General features: G+C 42.7%; 1 protein-coding gene across 1 annotated transcript in view; it reads left to right on the forward strand.

The window, feature by feature from the left end:
* Positions 1 to 11,940: 11,940 nt before the first annotated feature.
* The window catches only part of LOC311055136 (solute carrier family 2, facilitated glucose transporter member 9-like), a gene marked incomplete at both ends in the record, with an annotated part of 48,994 nt that continues 45,934 nt past the window's right edge, over positions 11,941 to 15,000 (forward strand). Inside the window, one exon of the mRNA XM_084071238.1 lies at positions 11,941 to 12,036. Within this exon, the coding sequence (XP_083927364.1) occupies positions 11,941 to 12,036 (96 nt within the window). The remainder of the gene's footprint in view (positions 12,037 to 15,000) is intronic.

A 15,000-nucleotide genomic window follows, 5' to 3' on the forward strand; every position in this document is an offset into this window, starting at 1 on the left:
AGTTGAATTAATTGAGAAAAACATTTGAACTTTTGTCTTCCTCTTAAGGTACATTTTAAAATTGTTTATAATAAAACACATAATAAAAACACAAAATCACCAAAATAGGCTGCAATGTTGATGACATGAAAGGCCTAAGATATACAATAGAGATAGACAGCCTAAGTGTTGATTTAAGTGTGTTTTCTCAACATATGAAGAGCCTTCAGGTTAAATGAGTTACACTTGTAGATGTTTAGATAAGGAGAACTTATTAAACCTAATTAGGTTAAGTCTTTCCTTTCAGTGTCTTTAAACGGTGGAGGCTGGCTGTGTTTCATCAGCTGCTCACAGGAACCACACAGCTTCAGTTACTGTGCTTACAAACATCTGCATTCCCACAGTGTGTGTCTGTGTGCGTGCGTGCGTGCGTGCGTGTGTTACACTGAAGTACAAGAAAGTCACAATTTGAATTAAGAAGAACAAAACAAAACAAAGAGAAAATAATTGAGTGCTCATACTGTATGTACTGTATCTGTGAACAATATATAATTATGTCCCTGTATTTGTTAAGTTAAATCCTGAGTGTTGATTTAACTCTGGGAACCCTATGGGCCCATTTTTACTTTTACTTTCAGAATTCAACTAACTTTAAGAATGTTGCTGTACTGTATACCGATGTTTTTCTAACATGCAGTTACAGTAGCTACTCAGACTTCTTAAGTAAAAGCAGACATACCAAAGTGCATTCAACATTGTATTTAAGTAAAACTTCAAAAGGATCAAGATATATTTAAAGCAATAAAAGCAGAATTGCCTATTTCCAAAATAATGTATTGCACTATAGATATAAATGCATTAGTAGTTAATGTTGCAGCTGGTAAAGGAGGGGATTGTTCATCTCAATCCACGAAGAAACTAAAGGTATCAAATAAATGTAGTGGAGTAAAAAGTACACTTGCCTCTTAAATGTAAAGTGGAATAAGTGCAAAATAGCAGAAAATGGAAGTACTCAAGTAAAGTACAAGTAACTCAAAATGATACTCAAGAACAGTACTTGAGCAAGTACACTTAGCTACTTTCAACCAACATGTGTTACACCCCCAGCTTCAAACAACTCTTGCCATTATGCACGAGCACCATGTAAAAATAGACAATCAACTATTTGTATGGGATAACGTGTGACCAAACAGGTGCAGCATTTCCAGCGATAGCCACCCATTCTGCTTGCTTCTCTTCCTGTGTAGGAAATCGTGAGAGGGGACAGGGTCATACCGGTGGGGATGAACATTCCTCTAGCCCTGGTCATAAACCGAGAGGTGCTACAGGGAAAAACTGTCCGAAATTCACGTTTGGGAGAGATGGAGAAGCCTGGAGGGCTGTGTGTTGGTATATGCGATAGGCCGCCGTGTGCTATTTCAGTCTGCTGTCAATATTTTGGGCTGTCCGTCACGCAACGATCATGCATGTAGAGATTTGAATTGAGTTACATATCTGTGGCGTGATCAAGAAGTGCAAAGCTCATGTACAAACAGGTACACGTACACTCACACACTAATTTGAAACTCACACATTCGCGGGCGTGCACACATACGCACACACTGTCTTTCTATTACAATTTCCTCCTTGACTATCAATTCTATAATCATGGCTTGTGTGTGTGCTTGTATGTAGGAATGGGGCAGGGTGAGGGGTATTAGTGGGAGGTTAAAGGTCATGGCAGTGGGGATTTCATGGCTAACACAGAGATCAGGCCACTTGTGAGAGAGCACGACCTTGGCGAGGTTCAAAAACAAAGAGGGGGGCAGAGGGACACACAGGACAGACAGAAGGTAATCACAAAGGACAACACTGCAGAGACACACAGGGTCGTATTGCTGTCTGTTGGCTGGTCTGTCCATGGACAACACTTAACCACTTGAACCCTACTGTAGCATCTGTAGCATTCACCGAAAATAGCCGATAAGCAAGCTCACAACATGTCGCAAAGAGATTTGGTGTGGGGTAAAAGAGAGGACCAAGTACAGAGTTGACCAGGTGTAACAGGCCAGAATATACACCCGGCCAAACTATACCCGGGGCTAAAGTGTGCCAGCCTGTTTTATACCCCAGGGTATATTCTGGGCTAGTCCAGTTATCCTGGGGTAAAACAGGCTATCCCACTTTAACCCCTGGTATAGTTTGGCCGGGGGTATATTTTGGGCTGTTACACTTGTAAACTAAGTGTTAGTTTACCAAATATAGACCATTTAAGTGGTTAACAAATGCAGTACTTGCATATCAGTCTTTTGCCTTGCTCAATGGCACTTTGATGGGACACTGTGAAGTAGGGACCTGTACCCCAGACCCTCACATATAAAGTCTGATGGTCCAGACTTTATATGTGAAGTAAAATGTTAGTATGTAAGCGGTCAGTGTAATGCAATCAATCACAAGTCACTTTATTCATCAGGTACAATAAATGTACCAGAATCAGTCTCGGTGACAAGGATTCAGAGACATACAGTATATTGATGCTACTGTAGTGAATGTGCACAATCAGATAAACATGATACAGGGACAACAGGACCAAAACTAACACTAAGGGAATTTAGTCAAAGAGAAACAAATTGGATCTCAAACAATTCACTTCAGACAATCTCTGAAACTAAAAAAATCACCAGGACGTTAATATTATTTACTGTTCCTATTTCCCCATCCCTGTCTCTTCCCCCAGATTTGCATACGTGGTTTGCGAGCATCTCCATTCGTCTCCGGCAGTAAACACAATTTAATATCAGAATACATTACGAGAGGAAGACTGATGCTCCGGAACATGATTTTTTACTTGCGGGGAACTTCAAGACTCCGGCAGTATTAGCGTCCCCAGCCACCAGTAGAAATATAAATCTCTCTTTCCCCTCTCCCCGCTCCGCCTTTTTTGCCTTGAATCATATAGGGATATTGAATTACTTCCTCGCTCAGCACACACATAGAGGCATTGTGCATTACTTTGACTGATAAGCTGTCAGGCGTAGTTTAACTTAGAGACACTCAAAGACTAATACAGCAGCAGAGTATAAACTAACCCATGTCCCCTTAGAGTAAGCTATGGTGCTGTCGCCATGACAAATATGACAGAGGGGCATTTCATATAACATGCGGCATCTGGCATCTGCAAAACAGAGGAGGATGCGTCTGAGAAAAGCTTGGCTAGGTTTTATGACTATTTTCATTCCGGGTGGCAGTCTTACCCGCGGACAAAAGGGAAAAGCGAAAAAGCCATATGCCTATTTCTTCACTCTACCACATGAACCCTAGCATCCCAATTCTGGGGCAAACATTCGGTACAAATTGCAGATCTACCAGGTCACTCACAACTCATTACAATTCAATTCAATTCAAAGGAGCTTTAATGGCATGAGAAAACATACGTTTACATTGTAAACTATTATTCTGTGGTTGCACCTGTTCTAAGCAACTCTGGAAAAGAGCACCTGCTAAAATGCCTCAAATGTAAAATGTACATGAATGCTGGGATAGAATAAGTGTCTGAATACCTTAATTTTGTTATACGTATGTGCTGTAGGTGTAGTGTCGTCTCTGTATATTAAAGATTGGGATGGTGGGAATGACCGCCAGCAAAGTTTCTGTTCAAATTTCCATGGCTGGCTGACACTATCATTAAACATATTATATAATTTGTTTGCACATAAGAGCAGCTTAAAAGCAGTATACTGTACTTGGATTTGTTCATACCCGAGCACATTCTACTCGGAGATATATGTACATAAATATGTAGGTTTGCATGTGTTCGTGTGTATATATGATTATGTTATAGGGGAATCACGCCCGTGGCATTTATCAGCAGGGTACAATAAATTACAACACAATCCACCGGCGTATTACCATCCCACAGCCCCTACACCCCATACGTTTGGTCCTGTATCCTCATCATTCTTCCAGCCGTTAGACGTATCAATGTATCCCCCACACAACAACAAAAGCACCAGTAGTTATATTCCCACATAATGTTCTGTCCTCCTGCACAGTGATAACATCCATAACTCCTGTGATGGATCAGACTGATTTTACCTCCTTACCATATTTATGAGAGGTGCTAAAGGGTCTTTTTCACGCTACAATCTGGGAACAACCATTAACGCTTGGACACGTACCAATGAGGGGGGAGCTCCTCTGTCTTTCTCGCTCCCTCTTGCTTTCTCGCTTCCTCATGGTTGGCATGAGCGCGGGCCAATTCATCATGGCAGGTTTAGGGGCTGTGAGACTGGTGGTGGTATGTATGCCACGGTGCTTCGGGGTGGTCTGTCATCCAAGTCAACATCTGCATTAGAGACTGCAGAATGGCAGATGTTGTACAGAGGGGATGCTATAGCTCAAAAGTTCCTGTCTGTGCTGTAAACATTTTTGTTTTTCTGGACATGAGATGAGTGGGGACTGGAGTGTGACATGGGACAAAAAAGAATCTGAGAGGCAAAAGCTAATTTGCATGAGTGGATTTCCATTCACAACATCATTGTTAATGTAACTCTAAATTACAAATGCATACATTATCATTGAGGATTCTTCTATTCTATTGAGATAAAAACTGAATTATTGCAATGTTAATAAAGCATCGCTGCTATTAATGCAGAAAGAGAGAAAAACAGTTTAGAGTCACCACACCAGGATGTGACAGAATAGGTGGTTGTTCTGTCAGTCTGTCTGTCTGTCTGTCTGATACCGTTTCTTTTTCAAGTGGCCACTAATCCACAGTGGCGAAAATCAATAGTAACACAAGAGGGGGGGTGGGGGGTGGGGGGGGGGGCACATATAAAGGCTTATGTGAGTGGGTTTCATGGTTTCTGGCCTCAGTTTGAGGAATGTGCACACATCTCCAGGTGACAGCTGCTGACATTCTCAACAAGTCACATGGAAATAAGACCACTGCAAGGCCCTGGAGTGGCCATGTGTTCCATGGATGTGTGTCACAGTGAGTGTGTTTGCGCTGGCATCTGTGTGTGTGTGTGTGTGTGTGTGTGTGTGTGTGTGTGTGTGTGTGTGTGTGTGTGTGTGTGTGTGTGTGTGTGTGTGTGTGTGTGTGTGTGTGTGTGTGTGTGTGTGTGTGTGTGTGTGTGTGTGTGTGTGTGTGTGTGTATGTGTGTGTGTGTGTGTGTGTGTGTGTGTGTGTGTGTGTGTGTGCGCACTGTATGAATGTGATGACCTGTGCTGTGCAGCAGGCCTATTCTTTTGCATATCACTGCAAAAGTGATTAGTTCAATAAAGGGATAATCAGGGAGTTCCAAGATTCACGTCTGGGTCCTGCATCTCTCAGGTTTTATTTCATAATAATGTCTGGCCCACTGTTCATTATCCCACTTATTACATGCCTACTTAATAAATAAATCAATAAATATCAATTATTAATGTAACTATGATTTCATTGATTCTGCTAAAACAGTCTGTTATATTCTACAGAACTGTAGAATATTCTGTAGAGCACACATTCTGTAGCATTCTTAAAATTTGCCTACATACTGTAGCATTATAACTCATGTTAAACTGAAGCCAAATGAGCACAAAGCTGTATATTATCCAGCTTATTACACGGCTACTTACGATTACTGTATTAAGCAAGCTTATTAGCTTACAAGTTTCGGCTTCCATTGCAACATAAACAGAGGCAGAGCAGTGGTCTGCAATCGAGAAATAACAGACCACAGAATGCCATGATTGACCAATCAGAATACCGCATTCAACCAAGCCGTGTAATAAATATCTTTAAAAGCGCGGGCCAAGCCGTGATAAATAGCAGCTTAAAGGCAAAGGCCATAAAAATGTGATCTAGCAAAAAGAACTGCCACTGACTGAGAGAGGGGGCGAGGGAGGGCATAAACAAGACGGATGCCCCAACCCCTTTAATATAACATAAAGAGTGAGTCGGAGCAAATAAAGCACCACACCATTGTAATGAAATGCATTCGCTGCGGCGCACGGGCCTGTAGAATCGGGGGCAGGAAGTGAGCACAAAATGTCAAAGAGGGCTCTCTCCTGGAGAGCCGAGTGGTGGAGAGACCTTGATATCCAATCCTTTTCCAGAGAAAACCGCCAGTGTATGGGGATTGGGGACATCAAAGAGAGTCAACAGAGGGTGTGTGTGTGTGTGTGTGTGTGTGTGTGTGTGTGTGTGTGTGTGTGTGTGTGTGTGTGTGTGTGTGTGTGTGTGTGTGTGTGTGTGTGTGTGTGTGTGTGTGTGTGTGTGTGTGTGTGTGTGCGTGCGCGCGCGTGTGTGCGCGTGCGTGCGTGTGCGCGCGCGTGTGTGTGCGGTTAGTGGGGGCCTCTGGAGTGGCACCACCACGGTGAAATATGGCCGGCATTCGGTCTCCCCTCTCTTCTCTTCCTCCCGGCACTCAGGCCTTTGGAATAATTAGAGCCTAATTCCGTCTAATTAACGGACTCAATTACTCCTGAAGAAAGCTCATCAAAAAGATGGCGGGCAAGCGGCGAAGAAGAGAGGAGAGGAGCGGAGAGAGAGTGGGAGAATGGTTAGCGTTTTTTCCTTAATTAATGAACTGAGTTGAATAACGACCATGGAATTAAACATTTCCCCTCAATGTGTATGAATTGCAAATTGGTGCGTTGTCTTTTCTCCACCCCTCCTCCCTCTGACGGGGGCCCGGGGGTCTAGCGCTGTCAAGTAGCTCTGTAAAAAGTCAAAGCGCCGATGCAGCACTAACAAATTACTTGAGATTACCATCTTTAGCACATGCCGAGGTCCTAACGAATAGCGATGAATTAATATGCCGTCTGTGCCGCAACGCCCCCATTGGCTACGAGTTTCACTGAGCTCCTAACTGAGACAATAAACCACAGGGCCAGTGTTGTACTTTATTGAACACTTTTCTTCCTGTACAATTGGTCGTCTGCCTATTGCATATTTCAGATCATGAAGATGTCGAGATAAGTCTTGTTAAATTGCTCAGCTGAGATACGAGATGTGCGTACATGGGTGTTTTTGAGGGTCTGGAAACTTTTTTTATGTGCTATCTGGGCCTTCTGTGTGTGCATGTGTGTGCATGTGTGTGTGTGTGTGTGTGTGTGTGTGTGTGTGTGTGTGTGTGTGTGTGTGTGTGTGTGTGTGTGTGTGTGTGTGTGTGTGTGTGTGTGTGTGTGCTGTGCTCAGCAGCTTTGTGGGCCCGAGGGTCGTCTATGCTAACTCACTGGCTCAGCACTCCTCAGCTCAACTCCTCAACACACTCACTGAAGCACTGGGAAACAAACTTAAAGACCCAATCATACATACATACATGTAAAGAGGAGCAACTCAAGCACCAGAATCCCAACACTTTCTCTACACATTCTTCCAAAGCAACAGCATACAACAAGTACAATTGTAGAGTAAGGGTGTGTTTGGCTCTAACTACAGAAAAACAATGTCAAACTCGTGAAAAGAAAGGCAAACAACGATTGTATTAGGACCTTTCTCCATTTGCTGTTAGATGTGCCATGACTCGTCTTGTTTACATTTGGAATTGGGAAAAAGTACGGGGGCTTCTGGAGGATCCAATTAAAGCCAACCCCTATGGATACCCCCACGCCCATTCCCTCCATCAGCTTATTGGGCAGCACCCACTGGGAAAAGGCATTTGACTGCATTAGCAGTAAATGAGGCCAACTTCGTTTCATTCCTTCATTAAAGCCCCATTTCCAAAGATGATAAAATCGACAACAGGCAACAGCAGTGGTGCGGTATTTCCAAATTTGTGTTGTGTTAATTTAGCATCCGTCATATTCGGGGACGGGGAAGTCGGCTTCATCTGTGGTGGTAATAGAGTGCATTCATAGAACAACAGAAACCGATATCGTTGTTGTTGTTGCACTGGTGATATAAAAATGACATGCGGTAGCCTATTTTGGGGCTCTGTCTCCAATAATCATCGTTTAGTAGCGCCTACTGTGGTTTTAATAACCTGTAAATCTAATTAAAGAAGCAATACTGTGGGTTTGGGTTTGTGCGGAAACAAGTTCAGGCCCTAAAACACCTCCGTTTATGGCAAAATAACAATTTGAGAACAAACAAAACTCACCAATCACAAAGGTTATGAAAACATAACTATGCATAGATAGGTACACAGTAGAATCCTCAGTGTTAATTTACCTATTTAGAGTGTACAAATGGCACCGTATGGTTACATTTGCACACTCTTACATTAACACTCAGGATATTTTAACCCATAGTGTGAAAGGGACTTAATGTTAAAAGAGGGCATATCAGTTATTAGATGTCAAATAGGGTATTCGCTGGAGCTGTGCTGATTTGATGCTGCTAATCAGTCACCGCTAGTCAGTCTAATCATCTATCTGAGTAGGACCACCTGTGTGTATGCATGTGTTGGCACATGCATGCATGCAGCAACACAGTGTGTTTGTGAGGAAGGGAGAGAGTTGTTTCATTCCTTTTCCACTCTGGTCCTTGCACTTCAGATTAAAAATAGAATATTTCAGCTATATGACTCAGTTTACAGTCATGCTATTGTGATACAGAGAGTGTTTCTCAGCGTAAAACCTGTTTTAAATTGCTGGAAATCACAATACAGATGGTTGAAGCCGCCCATCTGTTAAAGAAATGGCACAAAGTCAATCCCGAGGGTTGTTTTACTTTTAGACTGACTAGCATGTGGCGGAGCATAAAGACTACCGGAGCTTATAAAAGGCTTCGCTGGTTTTATCATTTGTAATTAGCAAAAAATAGACACCACTAATTCGCCCTCTCGTAATGGCGTAGTAGGAGTCGTTAGTTCACTGCATTAGTTTGTAAAGTTCAAGGATGATTCTGGACGGTGGAGAAAAGGCCATTCATGGCACTGACTGGTAATAAGGTTCTTATTGCATCAGGACTGAGTCACCTCCCTGAAGGCTGGTAATTGAGGTAGCCTATATGAAAAGAGATAATTGAAAAGTAGTAATTGAAGCCAAGCAATTTGATTTGGGGTTGAACTTGTAGTAATAATCGATGTGCATGGACTTTAATGACTGAAACTTTGTTTAGTGTAATTTTCAGTTCTCACAGATGCCAAATGAGGGGCACCCGCTGGCCTAGCGGGCCAGGCGCATACCACATATTGGCTCTAGCGCAGCCTGACAGCGTGTCGCGGGTTTGAATCCCATTCCCGACGACCTTTGTTGCATGTCACTCCCCGTCTCTCTCTCTCCCTGTTTCCTGTTCATCTCCACTATCTACTATCAATAAAGGCATAAAAAGACCCCAAAAATATCTTTAAAAAGAAAAAAGATGCCAAATGAGCATGCAGAGATGAGTGCATGCATAGGGGTGTGCCGATACACTAATTTCACGAAACGATACGATACGATATTTGGCTCACAACTTCGATACGATTTCGATACGATACGATACGCACTTTTTTTATTATGAAAATATATGGAGGAGAAAAAAAGAAAATGTAAACAAATAATTCTGTTTTTGCATTATTCAGACATGCAAACTTGTAGCTTTTCAGCTACAATAGCCGTTTTGAATCCAAATAGTATGACACCTGACCCGAAAAAAAAACATTTTGTCACTCTTTTCACTTCGGGGCCGTTTGCATGCCTGATTATTATGATTGTAAAAAAAAAAAACGATATTTTTTTTCCCCAAAACGATACATATCGTCGCGAAAACGTATCGCGATATATCGCGGGACGATATATCGGCACACCCCTAGAGCCATGTATACATGCAGCCACATCACAAACATCAACGCACGCACACACACTTGCATGCCCGCATGTATGCACGGATTGCACGCACGCGAATATTTCCAGATATAACTTATAATTCTACATCTGTGTACACACATGCAAACACACAATTCCACCACCCCACAAACACACACAGACACACAGACACACACACAGACGCACGCACGCACGCACGCACGCACGCACGCACGCACGCACGCACGCACACACACACACACACACACACACACACACACACACACACACACACACACACACACACACACACACACACACACACACACACACACACACACACACACACACACACACACACACAAAGAGAGAGCGAGAGAAAGACACAAAGAGAGAGTGAGAGAGAGAGAGACACACAAATGCAGGGGTAGTGTGTTCCACTGAGGGGTATCCATCTTATGGTAAGCACAGCTGAACCATTACCCTCATTAGTATAATGGTCACACATGAGTGGAATGCAGCGCCATGCTTCATGATGGCAAATTGATGCAGATAACACCACTAATGTTACTTTGATAAATATAGACAGGGACAGGGAAGTCACACTAAACCTGGTATATACATCACTGTTAATGAAAAGAAACAACTGCAGCCATTATATTCTCCCGGGCCTGGGTGAGCTGGTAGTGAAGGTTTAATGCCAGATGAAGTTAGCTGCTGGCTTAGAGAGAAGTGCAAATGAGCAGAATAGAAGAGCATTGAAACATTACTGTCCACAAAACTACGATTTTCCCCTTTGGCTTCACTGTGGTGAAATTATAAAAAGACAAGAATCAATACACAATCAAAGTCAAAGTCAGTCTGGTCTGTATTTCCGAAACCTGGAACAAAAACACAAAACAGGCACGCGCCTGCCTGCACGTGCACAAACGCATACATGATACATGTAGAAATTACACCGGCTGGAAATGCCTAGCTGCATCTGTAGCCTTTTGAAGACAGCTACTGTCCCCTGAATGCAGTACTGAGTCTGTGCACAGTACACACACACACACACACACACACACACACACACACACACACACACACACACACACACACACACACACACACACACACACACACACACACACACACACACACACACACACACACCTGGCATATAGAGTTAGCGAAAGAGACTCAAAGAGAGACAGGGTGTCCATGGTGCAGTGCACAAGTCCCTCTGCCATGACGGCTCAGCCCGTGTCCCGGTGTCTTGCAGGCGCCCTGATAAAAATGTCACTGCGGGGAACGAAATGGCCGCCCAGGGGCATCAGAATCACACACACACACAACCCCTGCTTTCTTTTCTTGCTTTTTTTTCAGTTTCCACAGAGATGGAACACACAAATTGCATCCTGGCGGCACTCTTTCTCCCCTCTCCTTTCACAGGATGACTGTCTCCAAATGTTAGGGTTTCAGTATCATTTCCTCCACCCAGTGGCCCTCAGAGAAAATAAATAAAGAATATGTGTAGAAATATAAATATGTTGGGAGGTGGCGGAACGTTGTGTGTCTGATAGGGCAGTAAATGATAACGCTGTGGGGAGCCGTGCTGAATGTGTGTTTATCCCTGTGGAAGCCAACGACCTCTATCACGCATGACATTTCAACACCAACCGCCCATCTCCACTCAACAACGTCCAAGGCAAGTGTGTGTGCTTCTGTGTGTCTGTGTGAGTGTGTGTGTGTGTGTGTGTGTGTGTGTGTGTGTGTGTGTGTGTGTGTGTGTGTGTGTGTGTGTGTGTGTGTGTGTGTGTGTGTGTGTGTGTGTGTGTGTGTGTGTGTGTGTGTGTGTGTGTGTGTGTGTGTGCGCGCGCGTGTGTACGTGCGAGTGTGTGTGTGTCAGTGTCACAGGCCACTAACACAACCGCCCAGCAAGGGTGTTAGTTTAGAAGAACACATACTGATGGAATATATGTGTGTGTGTGTGTGTGTGTGTGTGTGTGTGTGTGTGTGTGTGTGTGTGTGTGTGTGTGTGTGTGTGTGTGTGTGTGTGTGTGTGTGTGTGTGTGTGTGTGTGTGTGTGTGTGTGTGTGTGTGTGCGCGTGCGTGCGTGCGTGTGCGTGTGTGTGTGTGTGTGTGGACATGTGCCACTTTACACAAACCTAACACAACTGTCAAAGAGTGGTAGGATGTGTGTGTTGTATGCATCATGTGTGTGCGGTTGCATGTATGGATGTGTGTGCATGTGTCTCACCACTTTACAAGAAGCTACACAACATGCCCCCGAGAGCTAGCCTTGCAGCCCTGACCATAAAAACCAGCAGCAGCAGTGAGGAGCAGCGCTTTGGAATCATTCAGGAAGAAACATCGGCAGTAGGGTATTAAGTGTTTTTGATAAATCACTTTTATGAGAAATGCTCGGAAAACAAACCGGGGATAAACTGCAGTGGGCAACGGGCGAGTGAATTGAAGGAGAAAAATGTGTCGGCCGCATTTGGGTAGACGTGTTCATTAGTCTTGCTTACTAACATATGGCAAGGAGAAGGAAGGGAAATGCTCTTCCAAGGAAAAACACCCCAGCTTAAAGATGCTACAGCAGTTGTTACTCTGATAAAATTTCACTGAGGATAAACAAGACAAAACACTGAGAAAAGGGGTGATAATAAGAGAGAGAGGGGGAGGGAGAGAGAGAGAGAGAGAGAGAGAGAGAGAGAGAGAGAGAGAGAGAGAGAGAGAGAGAGAGAGAGAGAGGGAGGGAGGGAGGAAAAAGAGGAGAGGGAGAGGTACCAGAAGTTGGTGTATTACCAGCAATTTGGCCTGTTGCCAGGGTTCCAGTTTGGGTGGGATCCCTGAAGCATTAGCGTCACACTTTCAAGCTGTTCCAACAGCCTGAGCGCTAACGGGCTAATAGGCTAATGGCTAATGGGAAAGACTGCATCACAGACGACATGGTCCCCATCTTACCAAACCTGTGCCTTAACGCAGACGCCACAGCACCATGGGAACAAAAATGGGCGTCCAGTTCTTGTTAAATTGCTGGGTGGGAATAGCAGTAAGCAGGTGTATAAATGTCAAACTTACATCTGCTGACTGCTAGGCTAATCTTTATTATGCATTGAAATAGATAATGAATAAAAACACCATATCATCAGAGTTATTCAGAGAGTAAATTCAAATGTTGTTAATACTTACAATCCATTCTAATGCACAAATCAAACATCAGGAATATTTTGTGGATTATAAATGTCAAAGGTCATGGCCTCAATTTAGATTTCATGGAAATTAAATGAAATTTGACTAAACATTTATACAGTTTAGCAGATTGGAGCTAAATTGTTTGGCTGTGTATTGGTGTGAGGGCTAAAATGCATAGAAAATATACTGTATAGTTCAACCTAAGAAGTAATCTAATCATTGAATAAACTGTCATTGAGTGTACAGTATTGAACAGTGTAAGATAGATAGAGCTAAATAAAAGCTTGAGGAAAAGTGCTGAGGTGACAGTTCTCATATGCTACAATGTAACTCTCAGGCTTAATGTTTGATATGCTGGAGTTGTATAGTGCAACCTTAGCAGTGTCAAATCACCTCATGTGTATTTAATACTTTACTGTATTGATTCACTACAGCAAGATATTGTCAATCATAATTTTGGCACATGTTTAAGTAAAATTGTAGAATGTAAATTGGAACTTGTGTTGACCTGATTTTTTAACAGATTATTAAAACAATGTGGTTGCTTTAAACCCCCTTTGTATATGGCAAGCTTTTTCAAAAAGCCTACTTAAAAAACCTACTATTTTGCAAATATCTTTGGTACGTCTGCAGCGAATGCCTCAGTTGATGTATGAGTGCAAATTCATTTGAGCTGATGGATTTTAAAGATATTTGTTTCTCCATAAAACAAATCATCAGTAATCACTGATATGGCTCTTGGGCAGACCTTCCTCAAGTGAGTTTAAAGCCTAAAATATGCTTGACGAATCTTAGATTAGGTTTAACTACAGTGGTTATGGATTTAAATAGAAACGAAGGTATGGATTTTAAAGTAACACAAAGTATATATTGCTGGATGCCTGGAATCATGGTTTGCTCACTCATGTCAGTTGACTGGCACTTCAATCTACACAGTGTATCACTGGTACTCAGTCACTGCATAGTGCGTACTTGAATGTATTGGCTAGGGTGTCAGTGGTGTAAACTACTGCTATCTAGTGGTGTAGGGCTCCATTACATGGTAGATGACCCTTATCACCACCACATGTTTACTAGACGTGCATTTCGTTTATTTTAGTTGCATAACATTGACACATGATGATGATGAATGAAGCAAGGTGATTAAAATTAGACATTCTTCCTACTACTGAGAACTCCTTTCTTATTGAAGAAGGAATATATTTCTTCTTCAATAACGTCCCACTCACACTGGTTCAGCCTGGCTGCATTAACCCAGAAAAATAAGAATATTATCAGTAAAATGCTAAATCTGTGGAAAAACACCCTTTTGGTATTCTGGCAGCATCAACCGATTTCCATCAATTGCAGTGAATGAATCCATGATGCTGCTCTGACTAAGCATGTTTCTGACTTCATAATTCCCACATGGCATGACATGCTTAAAGGACGACTTCACCCATTTCAACCTATCTTCATATAATTGGTCCTCACTAATGCTCATGATAAAATGGTACCATTTTCTTCTACTCGGTCTGTGTCTCAGAGGAGCGCTGTGGACATTTCAGAAACCGTCTACCAGTGACATCATCAATGAGGAATCCAAGCTAATAGAAACTGCAGGCTTTCTATTCCTGGAAAGTTGCAATGCAATAATAGAAGCCATTGTTCTCGCGTTAATAAAAATCTAAATAATAAACTTGAAATCTTGTTGGAAAAAGAAATCCTGCCTAATGATGATGTCACTGGTAGACGGTTTCTGGACTGTCCACAGCCCTCCTACGAGACACAGATTTAGAAAAAAAATGGTACCATTTTATCAAGAGTATTAGTGAGGACCAATTATATGAAGATAGGTCGAAAATGGGTGAAGTCGTCCTTTAACAAAAAAATAAACCTACGAATTTCCAACAAAGTCTGAGATTTCTGAAGGGCATAAATCAGGGGAGTTGATAGGCCAATTGATAGGCCTAATGATATGAAGCAGTAATGTAAGTCAAAGCACCATTCTTTCTTTTTAACACCACATAATGAATACAATTTAAATATATGTATTGTTAAAGAAAAATAACATTCCTTAAATTGGTGGTGGTGGTGGTGGTGGTGGTGGTGGTGGTGGTGGTGGTGGGGGGGGGGGGGGGGGGGATTAGATTGACCCAATAT

The sequence above is a fragment of the Gymnoscopelus microlampas genome (assembly GCF_963454915.1).
Source record: "Gymnoscopelus microlampas genome assembly, chromosome: 2".
Taxonomy (NCBI): domain Eukaryota; kingdom Metazoa; phylum Chordata; class Actinopteri; order Myctophiformes; family Myctophidae; genus Gymnoscopelus; species Gymnoscopelus microlampas.